At 41.3% G+C, this 15,068-nt stretch overlaps 1 protein-coding gene across 5 annotated transcripts; it reads right to left on the bottom strand.

Annotated features, from left to right (window-relative positions):
- Window positions 1–397: 397 nt before the first annotated feature.
- Window positions 398–8,388, bottom strand: znf217 (zinc finger protein 217). 5 transcript variants are annotated; one of them, XM_073469502.1, is made up of 6 exons: window positions 8,195–8,388; window positions 3,901–5,262; window positions 3,606–3,713; window positions 2,131–3,519; window positions 1,890–2,014; window positions 398–1,752 (listed from the first exon to the last, which is right to left on the bottom strand). In XM_073469502.1, the coding sequence occupies exons 2-5, from the start codon at window positions 5,222–5,224 to the stop codon at window positions 1,902–1,904; spliced, it is 2,934 nt and encodes a 977-aa protein (XP_073325603.1). In that variant the 5' UTR covers window positions 5,225–5,262; window positions 8,195–8,388; the 3' UTR covers window positions 398–1,752; window positions 1,890–1,901. The 5 variants fall into 5 exon arrangements, with proteins under 5 accessions (XP_073325603.1, XP_073325604.1, XP_073325602.1 ...); XM_073469503.1 differs by lacking the exon at window positions 8,195–8,388 and adding an exon at window positions 7,669–7,999; XM_073469501.1 differs by lacking the exon at window positions 8,195–8,388 and adding an exon at window positions 7,916–7,982.
- Window positions 8,389–15,068: the final 6,680 nt, after the last annotated feature.

The following is a 15,068-nucleotide window of genomic DNA, read 5'->3' as shown; positions in this document are numbered from 1 at the left end:
CAATTTCATACAGTTTTACTTTGTTTATATGTGGCGGACCCTGCCACCTTTCTAGCTTCAAACCGTGTTCTGGGAACCTTGTTTTCCTCTGAGAACAGCTTGTTTATTTAGTCATGGAGAAAATAAATATTTCTGAAATGTATTATTACCTCATTAATATTGTAAGTATTAAAATTCTGAGTTGTAGTCCTGATAGTGGCCTATTGTTGCCAGAAGAACTTCATATCTCCCTCTGTCATGATGCTTGTCATGTCATGAGGACGACACTAAACAATCACCTATGTTTCCCCAGGAAGTTACATTTTGTTGCTTTGAACTGCAGCTAAATCTTCATTCTGTGCTCGGTAGACTGTTGGTGGTCAGCTGCCAACACAATGGAGTAACAAAAAATGCCAAAGAGCTTTTTCGCCTCTCACTTTATTATTGAAATGTGTCATACAGATCTCAAACAATATTTTCATTTTTACACAAGTAAACGTTAATGTGAATATCAAACAACAACAACAAAAGAAATAACTTAACCCAAGCCTTTCAATGTGGCAAAAATACTCAATTACACAACAGATGAGTTAACCTGAGACTTCTTGTTCACAGTGTGTAATTAATTAATCGAGCCATTATTAACATAGCTGCTTTTGTACTTTTTTCTAACCACAGTCATACCACATCTAAATAGTTGCTTGATGACTAGCTGGGACACTTTCAAGACTCTGCATAATAAAAACAAACTCCTGAATAGTGATCAAAATGCGTACTCCAAATAATCCAGCATAACCTTTTAATACACAAATACAACTCTGAAATTTGGTACATTTTCCAGCTTGTGGAGGCACCACTAAAGCAGATGATAGACTCAAGGACAAAAAAAATAACCACAAAATCTGTTCTGTGTTTAAAACTCGGCTTGTAAATACAAAGTGTATCAAAGAAATCCACAACCCATATTGTGTTACAGTCAATCATGCGCCGTAGGGTCGATATGGCCTCAGCAGTTGTCACCAGATGAGCTTCATGTGGTGCCTGACCAACACATGTCCATCTAGTTATACTCTAACTCAACGCATCTGTGTCGTTGATAGACGGCTGGGTGTAGAGAGTCAGCTGACATGATAGCTGCAGCAGCTTTAAACAAACGTAACAGTCTAGAGCACAAAATGAGGTAGACCAATTCAAAAATACACAGGACTTGTAACTGTGGCCTGTTTGTAAACCACTGGGCCGAAGCCATCAAGATATTCACAGACAAAACACCCACACCCTTCAGTGCCTTGGAAAAGGAAAAAAAAACAAGAATAGTGCTTAATTGCGGCCTGGACACCAGCAGTTAATTGACCAGAGCAGCAATTTCTCACACAAATTAGATTTCTTACGTTTATGCTTAATACAATTTTTATGTACTGAAAGCTTACAGATATATATTTTTGTAATCCCCACATACACATTTTACTGTTATGTCATAGACACTTACAGATATCTGAAGGTTAGTGTGGGTCAAATATGGATTGAGCAACAGTTTCAAGTGGAAAAAATATCAGAGTGCACACCAGTGGAATATCTTCAGAAAGAGGTGATCTGCACTTTTCCATTCAAACAAGAAAACAAATGTACACCAAAGGTCTCTGAATTGCAAATAAATGTTCGTCTAATGAAATGCTATTAAATTAGGGGGATCTTTTGAGCACGAACCATCTGTACAATTAAACAAACTTTTTCAAGACGTTGTCCAAAATAAGGTAGCAGCACAGTTCAAATCTAGAGAGAAGGAAAAGAAATACTTTTTATGTACATGGTACAACTTTTCAAAAGATCCCTGTCGGGGTTTGAAAGTCAAAAAAAAAAAAAAGGAAGCTCTGTTTTTATGTACTTCAAAATAGTTTGCAGCCTTTTACCTTGGTGCCACATTAGGTACTTTTGTCAGTGGTCCCATAGCGTTGGTTAGGGAAAAGGCCTGAGGGGTCTCTCCTCTGCAGGTTGGGCAGACTGGGTAAGTGTTGGTACAGCACAGTTCTGCCCCCTGAGAAAACATCTTTATTGTTAACTTTACAAACTGCTAGATTATGCAGATATATAATAGCCTAGTTTGAATAAAAACTGTTCTACTATTTAAACCTCTCCTAACCTAATACGTACCTGCTCTTGGGTTGGCCAGTCCTCCATGACAGGGATTGGTTGGTGTGCTGTGATACAGAGAAGCCAGGTCACTGGGCTTGTAGGAGCGCAGGAGGTTCATCATGCCCCACTCAGTGTCCAAACTTCCTCCAATAGCTGTAGATGTAGTCTTCAAAGGTCCTAAGTTCTCAGACACTGTGGATGGACCCGACCCTTGTGATGTGGTTTTAACACTTCTACCTGAGATAAGCAGCCTGCTGGATCCATCCCCTGCTGGTCCTCTAAAGCCAGGCTTCTCACCGGTGTCAGTTTCCCTGCCTGGAGGTACCGAATACTTTAATCTCTTGCTGGAAGGTTCACCAAAATCCATCTGGGGGAGGCTCCCAAATCGGCTCGACAGGCACAACCTGGCAGCGTCCGAGTGCCAAATGACACCACTTCTGGCTGGGTAACTCCTCTCACCAATGCCCACTCTGTCTTGGGGGCCTGGTCGGTCCAAGACGTACTTGCTTCCCGTGTTGGATTTCCTCAGGAGCTCCGTATACCTGGAGAATTCCTGACTGGGAAGTGGATCAACATTAGGTCTCTGACGCTGGGTCTCCTGGACAACATCGTGTTGGGGTGCATGGATAGGGGACCGTTTAGGAGCAGGAGGTGGGTTAACAGGAGTCTTTTCTTGTGGTTTTGCCTGTTGACGAGGCGGGGACTTGGTCCGGCGAGGGTGGCGACGGTCAAACATCGGAAGTGGGGCGACATCTTTCCCATCAAGCGCAGGGGGACAACCTGTGAAACGTTTCTGTTTCAAAAGGCTTCCAAGTCCATTCTTTTTTGTACTGTCTGACTTGTCTTTATGGGTCAGCTTTTTGTGCATCATCAGAACCTCTGGGTACATGGTTTTATATGCACAAAATGAACAGGCAATTGGAATTAAAGCATGTCTGGGTTCTGCACTGGCAGGGATGGAGATAGACACTTTTAGGGACAGATTTAATGGGGCCTCACAGTTCTCGCTTTTTATCTCCTCCTTTTCAATCTTCAGATTAACAGGTACGGGGCACTTTACGACATCATCAATCGGGGAGTAAGCAGACTTGGCAATTAATTTCTCACACTCAGCATTCACCTGGACGATTGGTTTGCTCAGCTTGCTCCCTATGCCATCAAATCCGTCCTCTGGTGTTCCACTGGTGCACGATCTTGCTCCAGAAGCCCAAAGTGTGGGTCTATTTGGAGCAGGATTTTCACTGTCATGTCCATGTTTTCCATCACTAGGAGAGGGCATTAAAGGCACGGGTCGGCTGGGAATGTCTACATAAGGTTTGTCCTTGTGACGCCGATCCAGGTGATATTTCAGTGAAGTCTTCTGAGCTGCAGCGTAGTCACAGTAGGCACACTTAAACGGTTTTTCACCTGAAACAGTCAAAGGCAAACAGAAATTAGACCTGCTGCATGAGCCGCATATACATTATCATTCAAGCCGATTGTGTTTAATATACCTGTGTGGGTCCTCAGATGAACTGTGAGGTAATAGCTTGATCGGAATGATTTGCCACAGTAACTGCATTCTTTTGATCTGACTTTTGATCGATCAAAACCATCTTCACCTTTGAAAACAGACAAATGCATACATAAATACACAGAAAGGAAAAAAGACAAAATAAAAATCACAAAAACATGGTGTAATTATCCCTCCAATCAGCAGAGGGAGCACTTGTTAACATAGATTATTGTACAAAACAATTCCTTAATCACAATTACGACTGTATGAGTTTAATTGGCTCTTAAATTTACCTGCACCCAGGTTTTCTGCCAATGCTGCTTCGTCGAAGCCCTCCTCCAACCCTTCTTCTGCATGCTCAAATGAGCCTGCTCTTGACAGCTTCCCATCAACAGAGGTTGGACTCTCTCCTCCACCTCTCTCCCGTTTATGGACCCGGGAGTGGAGAACTAACTGGTGGTAGGTCCTGAAGGTTCTCTGACATTCTTCACAAGTGGTCGGCCTTTCTTTGTCCTTATCTTTCTGCATTAGAGACCTCCGCTGTGGTGCTGGGTTTTCATTAACAGTCTGCTGCTGAGACCGGAGCTCTCTCCCAAGGACCTCTTTTGTAGCTTTGTCTCCTTGTCCTTCGGACCAAATATTACTCAACTCCTCCTTATCAGAGCCACATTCCTCATTGTCTGTGCTGGCTTCCTGACCGATATCTTTAGTAGTATTTGGACCGACTGCTATCTTGCCCTTTGTAGCAAGTTGCCAGGCCTGATATGTGTTAAAGGGATCTAGCTGGGGAATCCATTTTGATGATCTCTCATGTTGCAAACTATTTCCTGCAGAGCGAGGCTGAAGTTTTAGACCGTGAAGAAATGTTTCCTGATTGGTAAGGGATTCAGTAGTGCCATCAATGTTCTCCTTGTCTTTATCTTTGCCAGGCTCCACCTCTCGATTATGTACTTTGCTATGTTCGACCAAACTGTCATGGTCTGGAAAGAAAAACCCACAAACCATGCACATTTTGTAAAGTGTGACAACAGGTTCTGGATTAGTGTCTTGGACGACGCCGTTGACTGTGGCTGGGGTCTCCAGGTCTTGCTGGGCCTTGCTTTTTGGTCCTGGTTTAACGTGCATCTTCATGTGATTCTTAAGGAACCAGGGCTCTCTGAACCGCCGTCCACACACGTTGCAGCAGTAGGTAAAGTAGTCCTTGTGTTTCCTCATGTGGGTCTCCAGCTCACTGGCATCTTGTGAAACCTGACCGCACACAATACAGCTGTGAACCTCCTCTTTTTCCACGGGGAGGCTGCTTGATTTGGGCCGGGGTCTCTCTCCCGGGATCCTGAATTCTGCTTCAACTCGAAGCACAGCCGGTTCAAAGAAAGTGGTGGGGTGCTGTGTTAATACGTGGGGTCCCAGCTCATCCTGATGCGTGAAGGTCTGATCACAGAACATACAAGATAATGGTACACTTCCTCCGGGTTGCAACACAGCCTTTTCTGAGTAGGTGGTGTGTGGTGTCATGCTGGAGACAGGCCCGGGGATGCTAGCATTGTTACTAATAAGAATATCTTGGGCAAGTCCATCTGGGCTCTCCACACACGGCAGCAACGAGTGAGTCGGCATTGTCCTCTGCTGCTCACACGGTTCAGATGACTACCAACCTGTGAACAATGGGAAAAGTGTCTTTAGGCATTGCTGAATACAAAACAGAGTCAGGTAGCTACAACCTTACCAGAGATAAAATCAGTTTAAAATAAACCACATAGAGAGAGTTGCCTTCCCTTACACTGAAACAGGAAATGTATCTTTTTAGCAATCAACTGCAGAGACATCTCATTTCCTCTGGCCACTGATAAAACATATTTATACCTTAGTATATATATGTTAAGTTCAGTCCGTGAGAAATCAGCTACATTTGGCAGACTTCATATATAGTAACTTAATGTATAGGTTCATACTGTCATTCCAGCTCACATTTTTGATAAAAACAACAATAAGTTTGTAAACTACATTGCTTCAAAATGACAATAAATTAAAGGGCTGCACAATTAATTGTACTATTATCAAAATAGCAATAAAGCTAAGTGCAATATCCAAATCACAAGAAGCTACAATTATGTGATAAAAAGTCAAAACAGCATTATAATGAAACACTGTAGTGCTGCAGAGATCCCCTGGACTACAAATCTTGTCCTCCAGATGTGTTTGTCATATAATTGCAGGGGTTTTTTTTCAGTGAAAATTTAAATTACGATGCAAAAATGCATTTCCACTAATTCTGAATCATATCGAAATCCCATTATCTGTCAAAAATAATCGCAATTTGATTTTTTTTCCATACCGTGCAGCCCTAAATGATCAGACACTATTAATTATAAAACAAGAAACTGAAGTTGAATATAAATATATTCAAATATTACTACATTAAACCATTAAAAGTAATATTAAGCATTTTTCTGGTCATCTTTAACTTCTCATGTTACAACTATCTTCGCTTGTGAACACAAAAATGAAACTTGAGAAATGTCATATGCACTAAAAACAATAAACAACAGCCAGACACCTCGTGGGCTCCTGAATAACTTCTTACACTGGTTGCACCCATTTTTTTCATTTAGGTGCACCTAATAATACATTTTAATTTAATTTCTTATCACGTTATTTGAATGACTCTGAACAGGAATAAGGGTGCGAGCACGTTTCCCACGTTTCTCTGTCTAAAAATGGCAATAACCGCAATTGTTGAAAAAAACAAACTGTTAAATCGCACCAGTGCGACCAAGGGAAACGTTAAGTTGCAAGTTACAGTAGCCGACAATCCTTCGGCTGCCTCGTTGACTCACACATCGCACCTTTACAGTGGCTGGCTCCAGGTGTGAGTTTTGTTTTGCTTTTGTTTTGTGACCACTGGAATTACCTCCTTCTCCTTTTGTCACAGTCGCTCTTTCAGCGTGTATCATGAACTTCTTGGAAAGACATTCAAATGACACTCAACTCGACTGAGACAAGAGTGGAGTGACTGGATCTGCAAGTTTTAAAAGGCTCTGTGCCAACAGTGAAAACACACAGCAGCCTGATGTAGCATCTCGGTATTTATATTATAAGTTTTTTTTGAAGTTTTTTTTTAAAGTTTACACCACTCAAATTCAGTTAGGGGTACTGGGATGTGGCTGCACATATGCAATAAAAGCAAAATGACGTGTGTCGCATTATTTTCGGGGGCTAAAAATATTCACAAAAACACAAAATGAAAGCTGATGTGTCACAGAAGCAACAGTGGAAAAAACTCAAGCATCCCAACATGCCTGACTAACTTTGAGTGGTGTAATCTAATCAATCCACATTACATCATCAACATAATGGCACAACTGGTGGATGTGGTTGATTAAAAAAAAAAAAAAAAAAAAGGGGAAATCCCAACTGTTAAAGCGACTCATTTCCCAGTAAATCACCCCAACTCTCCTCATTAATACAACTTTTAAGTTCACATGCTGCAATATTACCAATGTGCTGTTTAGCTTGTTTTGGGGTGTAGGCAGGCAAACACACACACACACACACACACACACATGCTTTCAGAGGCACATTTAAAAGCTCGCAGCTAATTAACTCAAGAGGCTTATTACATTTCTATACGTGCATAACGAGCAGAACACGAGGAGGGCTTTGCTTTCTCTTCTCTGCGCCGACAACAACAAACCAACACGATAGTTAGCTGACAACAACTCAGCTAGCTAACATCGACCCCACAACGGTCACTTCTCGATGGAGGGGTGTGTGTGTGTCTGTGGGGGGGTAGTTAACGTTACTTTTCTCGGCGTAAATCTTGTGTACTCACGTTGCTCGCTTATTGATTTTGGTTTTTTGGGGGGGGTTTTGTTCGGAGCTTTAACGAGGATGAGCAAACTTCACTTCTTCACTAACGTCGCTGAAGTTCTGCTGCTGCTGAGCCCGTGGACTCCCCGACGACGACGTTAACGGAAAAAACAAAACAAAAAAACACTACAAACCGTCTTGTTGTCTCGACTTTTTTTCTTTTCTTAGGAACTCACCCGAACAATACCTACCAACTGAGAGTTTCCGGATTAATAATGACACACGGGGTGGTGGTGGTGGTGAAGGGGAAGGGAGGAGGAGGGGGGGGATACTACAAAAGCGACCTGGACCTCAAGTGTTTCTGTTCTGGGAGTCGCTTCTTCTTCTTTTGTCTTTTTTTAAAATTCACGACAGCGAACGCGTTGTTGGTGGAGGTGGTGCCGGTTCTGGTGCTGCTGGTTCTGCTGGTGCTGGTGCTGGTGGTGCTGGTCAGCTCACCTATTCAATTTGTTTGAATGTTGAACCATACTCGTCCTCACTGTGCAGCTGTTGAGCTCCGAGGCGCGCGCTCTCCCAACGCTTCTCAAAGGGAAGATGGAGCGCGTGCACGGCACCCCTCAAAAAAAAAAAACCCACAGGGCGGTCACGTGGTCGCGAATAACCCGACAAGGATTGAGCACATAACTATGAGTATACCTCTAAAAAAAACACATATGCTAGTTATTTAGTTAGTTAGTTAGTTATCGTGTATTTTTTAAAGGCATCCCGGATACTCACCTGCGTGGACAGGTATGTTCTGACGCTCTTCAGTCACTGTCATGTTGGCTTTGCTCCTGGTGTGTCTCCCACACAGTGAAATCTAATATTAACTTCTTCTTTTTTCCCTTTTTTTTTTTTAACTTACTTCGACTTTACCTGTCTAAAATAATGCATATCTATATCAAATGAAATGGGCTCAGCTCCGGTTCTGATTGGTGCCACATGCCCCACACTGCAACATCAGTTTTGATTCACTACTTGAGGTGTAGCCCTTTTATTCCACGTTCTCACGTCACGCATCAGCCACCATGTGGAGATGGGGGAGGGGTGCCTCAAACTTTTTTTTTTTTTTTTTTTTTTTTCACAGTAGCATGAGGGTGTTTGCAGAAGCAGGTTGGTTGAGTCATGAGAGATTTCAGCCTTCTTCCTATTTCACGACGTTGAAAGCATGGACACATTTTTATGTCCCATTATTCGATTAACTGTCATCTAAACTCACATTTGATTAAAACATATACTTAAAGGTGCACTAGGTAGTTTTGGGGAAGAAGATAACATGTCTTCATTGACTAAACAAACTGAATAAACAAACTCTCTTTGTTTTCATTTCATTTAATTGTTTTACTTACTTTGTTTATATTTGGCGGACCCTGCCACCTTTTCCAGCTTTCTTCTCTGAGAACAGCTTGTTTATTCAATTATGAAATGTAAATATTTCAGAGTTCGTACTTGTAATCACCTCGTTACTATTGTCAATATAAATGAATAAGAGTTTGAATGTCTTCTCCAAAACTACATAATGCCCCTTTAAATAGAAGGGGACGCTTTCTTCTGCCTATTACAACGTATGTCAGGCTATATAATAATAATACTAAATCGTGACAATGACTGTGAATTCACTATACGCTCAGAAACCCTGTAACAATATAGGGTACTGCTGATGTTTCCTTTAGATAGAGACCATCACCTACAGTAGCACCCACAGGCTGTGAAGTCAAATAACAGCCCCTCCTCCACCCTTCTGAAAGGAGACAACAGGCAGCGGGTTGTAGTTTAAAGCTATACATCCACAGTCAATGAAGATATTCAGTAGATTTCAGCGTACAATGATTGAGTCACACGCACACACACACACACACCCTTTCTCCTGAATGGCAGCAATGCCTCATAGAAAGAAGAAAAACAAACTTTTATCAGAAACCACTCCCAGCGAAAGAACAGTGAACAAAGACTGAAGGAAGACACCCATTGCCAAAACCCAAATCTCTAACATCAGGCTGGGTTGTCGCCTCATCCTGCCTGTTGCACAGGCTATTAGACAGTTTGGCCCTCTGCTGTTATATTAATAGTTGTTTTGAGATTATTACTGCCACCGAACAGGTCAGCACAATGCACAAGCAGAAGTGCAGGTTTGGCAGGCAGACTTCACCAGTAAAGAATGTGTTTACAAGCGTGATACATATAACGAGATCACATGTCTGTCATTTTCTATCTTGAAATGTTTATTTCGTCGGTTCACATCTTGTCCTACTGCGCGTTAAACAAAGTGTCCTCTGGGCGCAAATGAAGACATCCCGTGTGTGTTTTGCATTAGCGAGGCTCAATCACTTCGCGCGTGCTGCCAGTGAAATTAAAACATTTTTTATACCCCCTGCAAACACTCTGATTCAGTTTTTGGTATTCTCGCCTCACCCCGAGATCCTGTTACACAAACAAGTCTAGTATGTTAATCAAAGGCACCACATGTGACACATTGAGGCCTCCCGCTCATTTCCTATTGTTCTGTGACCACAAAGGCTCTGTGAAAGGCGATCAATCTGGAGGAGCAGTATGATGCCTCGAGATGATGAAACTGCAGAGAGATCATAAAAAGCACACTCTGTGCAGTGGGAGTACTTGTATCTTTAATCTCTATACTCTGTTACAAGTAAAAGTACAACAAAATGCACATAAAGTATTAAAGTATTTGGGCGGGATGGTCTCTTTCTGTGAGTTGTATTATTACAGTCTATCATTGGAATACTTATACTACTTATACTACTATATGATTTTCTATAAGGTACATCCAGCTGTTAGATGGGAAGTACTTCAAAATTATAAGAAGCGTACTTGAGTAAATGTACTTAGTTACTTTCTACCAGCAGCTTATGTTTAACAAGACAAATATTTGTCTTAATCATACATTATATTGCAGTTATTTCATTGGTATTCCTGCTCTGTTGTGGTAATGACAGCAACAAGTGGGCAAACATTGTTTACTTCTGACTGATTTAATTAACTTGGTCCCATTGTTTGACTTCATGCTAATGTGATTTCTCTTCCAAAAATCCTGCAAACTCGTCGTCCCAGATCTTGCGAGAAGAAGAATAAATGTATCCATCCAATAAAATCTAATTAAAGATAAAGTAGCATACTTTGAAGAAAAAAAAACCCGAACGCGTGAATGAATGATTATGTATTCAGCAGACAGACAAGCCTGATAGGAACTGGATCAGCGAATAGGAGAAGGCTGTGGTGGCTTCTTTTTGTCTTGACGTGTCAGGAGCAGCTGACTGCATTGTTCTCCTCCAGATTCACAGACCGGCTTCTTTCATAATCCCGGTGTCGCTCCTGAAAGACACTGATAATATATAATCTCCTCTCTCACCCCCCAAGCCAGTCATGTTTATTCAGCGCAACCAGCTGTTGTGTTGTTGATCGTCAGAGAAATTTTTATCGGTCGGCAAAAGAATTCCCTTTTCTGAGTTCTGCACATGTTTGACATATTTGTGGTTCCCCGGTGAGGACAAATAGAAAAGATGGGGAGTCTCTTTGTTCTGCTGCTGGTGCAGCGGTGTCTGTATGGCCCCTGTTTGAGTTGAATACTTAAAGGGGCACATATAAACAAAGTAAAGCAGTATGAAATTGTGTTGTTCTTTAAGGTAAGTTTGTTTATTCAGTTTATTCAGTCATGAAAACAAAGAGAGTGTGTTTATTTAGCATTTGCTCAGCAGTTATGGGAAAATAATAATAATAAAAAAAAGATATATAAGTAAAAAACATGAGAAAATAAAATTGCTATAGTTAAATTCAATTGTTACTTTTTTGAGATTGGTTAACTCTTTCTTCTCTGATCATCAAAACCAGGAAAAATTCATTTCCCTATAATGACTCTCCTGACCTTAATCCTCTGTCAGACATAAACTACACCGTCTAAGAACATAATCACATAAATATGTAATGTTTGAAATTGGCAGATTAGGATTACCACACCTCAGTTTAGACAGATTTGCTCTGTATACAGACACAAAATAAGTCTAACTAGTCTTACAGAGGGTGATCATGGACTTCATCATGCCAGTCCTTAAGATAAGTATCAGTGAGTCTGAGGTTTGCCTAATAGTGTATGTATTCTGGATTCATGACTAACCCATGCTCTACAAGAACATTTTTTAAACAAATACTTTGTGACTCACCTTTACCATTGCTGTTCTGTTTCTGTTGCAGCACAGTGCATGTTATCTTTTTCTGGGCATGTCTAACTCTAACCTCTGTTCTGTAACTTGTAAACAAACTTTTCAGGAAGCAACCCAACTACAGAAAAGGAAATGGAAGCATTAAACTGAACAGTTGCCTCAACCAGTTGTACACATTACAGTGCGTTTACATGGGGAGGACTACTGCTACTACTTGAGGAAGCTGAATGTAATCTGATAAATTGCCCCCAGTAGTGTCACCCAGGGGCTACATTGCATTGTGGGTAATGTAGGCAGAATGAAAAAAAGGTGGCATCTCTGATTTTGCTGCCAAAAACTGTCCATAATGAGTCCAACAGTGTTTTAGGAGTTTAATGTTAGATCAGTTGACTGCTTTTCAAAACTTGACGCCTACATTAACCACAAAGCAACATAACCGCTAAGTGACGTCACGTGGTGGCAATTTATCAGATTACATGCAGCTTCCTCTGGAGCCACAAAAGGCTTTATGTTACTTTTTTCACATATGCAGTAATAATTCACAAAACCTATAAACACACTGTAGTGTGTAAAATATCTGGAGTTGCCCTTTAAACATCTTAATTTACTAACAATAATAACTTCATTTAATAACTTGTTTTCCTATAACTGAGGTCAAACGTGATCGCATCTTTGATTTGAGCATCAAGCAGATATTTTATCACATGACAATAACGTTTCAGTGTTTTGAATAGTGTCAGAATAGCCCGAGTCATTTGTAGAATGTCTGGTATCTGACTGCTAATGCCTTTTGTCCCTCCAGCAGGATGTAACACTCCCCAAACAAACCAACCTTAAATATCACTCGAGTGCATCTGCATCAGAATGCCTCCCTCACACACATGTGGCGCCTGCAGGACCTGCTGATTCACCCTCTGTTAACGTGAATGAAACTGTCCTGCAGAGGCAAGCTTGCCACCAATGTTTTTGCTATCAGATCGGAATCGGTGCTAACTGTCCTCTCACTGGTCCCTGGAGCTGTTTCACCCTGATGTTTCCCCACAGAACGGACCTGTTACTGGCGAGCAGTGCCGTGATGCACATTAGTGCTGACAGCAGGCCTCCTGTCAGGCCTCCCTACCCACTGTTCCCTTGTTCCACCCCCTCTGAGCTCAGAGCATTCACACAGTCACATTCATTGTCCTGGGATGAACTGCTGCAACGTGGTGGTCAAGCAGATCATGTGCAGTGTACAGTCGTTTTGCACTGTTAAATTCTGTTTTTATTTTAATAAGCCACCTCATTTTGGTCTGTTATTCTGCAGGAGGTGTTGACCAGTCCCAGAAATTTGATTGCTTTCATAATTACACACAAAAAGCCTTTCTTTAATCGCCTCCAATTCTGTCACCCTGCATGTAGGGACATGCAGCTGTTATCGCTGCCTGCACCGTCTCTTTTTCGCGCCCAGATGCATAAAAGCCTGAGTGAATTTCTTCATAACAGCATCAGGAACTGGTGGTGGGGAGGTTCAGTGAGGGTAATATAAAGTTTTCATTTTAAAATAATGTTAAGTGTTTCTCATGATTTAATGTTTGGTAATGAACACGAAGCTCTTCGCACATACCAGCAATACACTTGGCAAAAAACCTCACACTGCATCTTAATTTGAAACAACCCTCGGGGGGAAGCGACAGACAATGGACCTCGTGTCTCATACGGTGCAAGAACTACCTCACTTTTTCTCCTTCAGTGCCACGGCAATTACTTTGATGCACAATTTAAAATGATCACACCTATTATGGAGGGTAATGCAAGAGGAGTGTGTCTCATTGATAACAAAGGAGCAGTTTGAGTTATGCCTCTGGGGGCCGCGACTCATCACTTAATGGTGGGTGAATGGTGGGTCTCAGACATTACTATCTAAAACACATCCTTCCAAAGACTTCACAGTCTGCTATCCATCATAGAAATTACATCATAAAAAGGTAAAAGAAGATTTGAGGGCTTCCTCTACCTGAAATATACAATTCCTTAGATCTTGTCTTACATCTTTTATCTCTAAGGTGTCTCGAATCTAAAAAATGTCTAAATTAGTATTCATTGGTGATGTCCAGCAGTCATCTGTGTCTGTCAGCTACGAATGATGGCCTGCACCGCAACCAGGTCTGTCAGATAACTGTCTGTCACTTGTCTGTCAGCCATACAAGTAAATACAGAGAGGAGTGAGAGTCATGAGGCACAGAGGCGTATTTGCTTCTACACCCAACATTGCAAGTTATGACTCATGGGTCACACCTACATTGCACTTACTAGCTCACAGGGTTGGTGCTTTAACTTGTGTGTATTAACATGATTTGGATGTCAATGGTGGAAATATTTCATGATGACTCTCTGCCTCTGGGTGTTTATTCTGTATATATTGCCAAACTACTGTCATTATTTGTACTTACACCTGCAGTGTATAAGTTTGTTCATACTGAACACATCTCCAGGTATTCATATTGTTTAGTTAAAGTGCCAAAACTGAAACTTTATGGCGTGCCAAGGGCAATAGCTAGCACCCATCGTTAAAATGCAAAATGGTACCAGGATCCCAGGTTCCCTTAAAGGAAAAGTTCATACAAAAATGAAAATTCATTCAATTGGCAGCACTCTCCTCAACAACTCAAGTAAAGTAGATGGGGACTTGTTTCAAAGTGTAATAAAACCAACCCCAAGAATTAAAAATTTAAAAACAAAATAAATAAAATGGCCCCATACAGCTCGTCTGGCATAAATAAGTCTATGGATGCACCCGTTTTTGAGCGGCTATCTTCACTGTAGCTTCTACGCTAAAAGCATTAGCGAGCGCCCTGTTTGAAGTCGGTACACAAGCTTGATTACGTTGGACATGCTCTACAGAGTGTGTGAGTGTGTTTTTTGGGGGGGGTTTAAACTTTAAATCAAGTACCCATCTACTTCAGTTGTTTAGGAGCAACGCTGTTTTGCTGTCAGGATTTTTTTGTGGACTCGGAAACTCCCCCAACTTTCCATCAGCACAGGGTTGAGTAGATATTTCTGAATTTTCATTTATATGTGTACTGTTTCTTTAATTGGCTGAGTGTGATTCAGCCTGTCATGCTCAGATCATGAAAAACAATTAATTAGAGGGATCTTTTAGATTACTTTAAACCTAAACGTGCAAATAAAGACAGGAGAAAACAAATATCAGTAACATGACTTTTGTTTATTGTGTATTTGGTTTCACTGAAGACAGAGTGATGTCGTGTGAGACTCGTGAAGCAACAGACTAGTGTATCATTCTTTATTTTAAAATTATATTCCTGTGAGTAATCCCCTTTTCTACTGAACATATCTGTAATCTAATTACATCTTTCCTGTAACTTTACCAGAATACAGTTACCTTTTGTTTGTATCCTGATTACATAATCTGGTTACATGCCTTATGGTGGGCCAGC

This window comes from Pagrus major, chromosome 7 (genome assembly GCF_040436345.1).
Source record: "Pagrus major chromosome 7, Pma_NU_1.0".
Classification (NCBI taxonomy): domain Eukaryota; kingdom Metazoa; phylum Chordata; class Actinopteri; order Spariformes; family Sparidae; genus Pagrus; species Pagrus major.
This window is presented reverse-complemented; position numbering and strand designations above follow the sequence as displayed.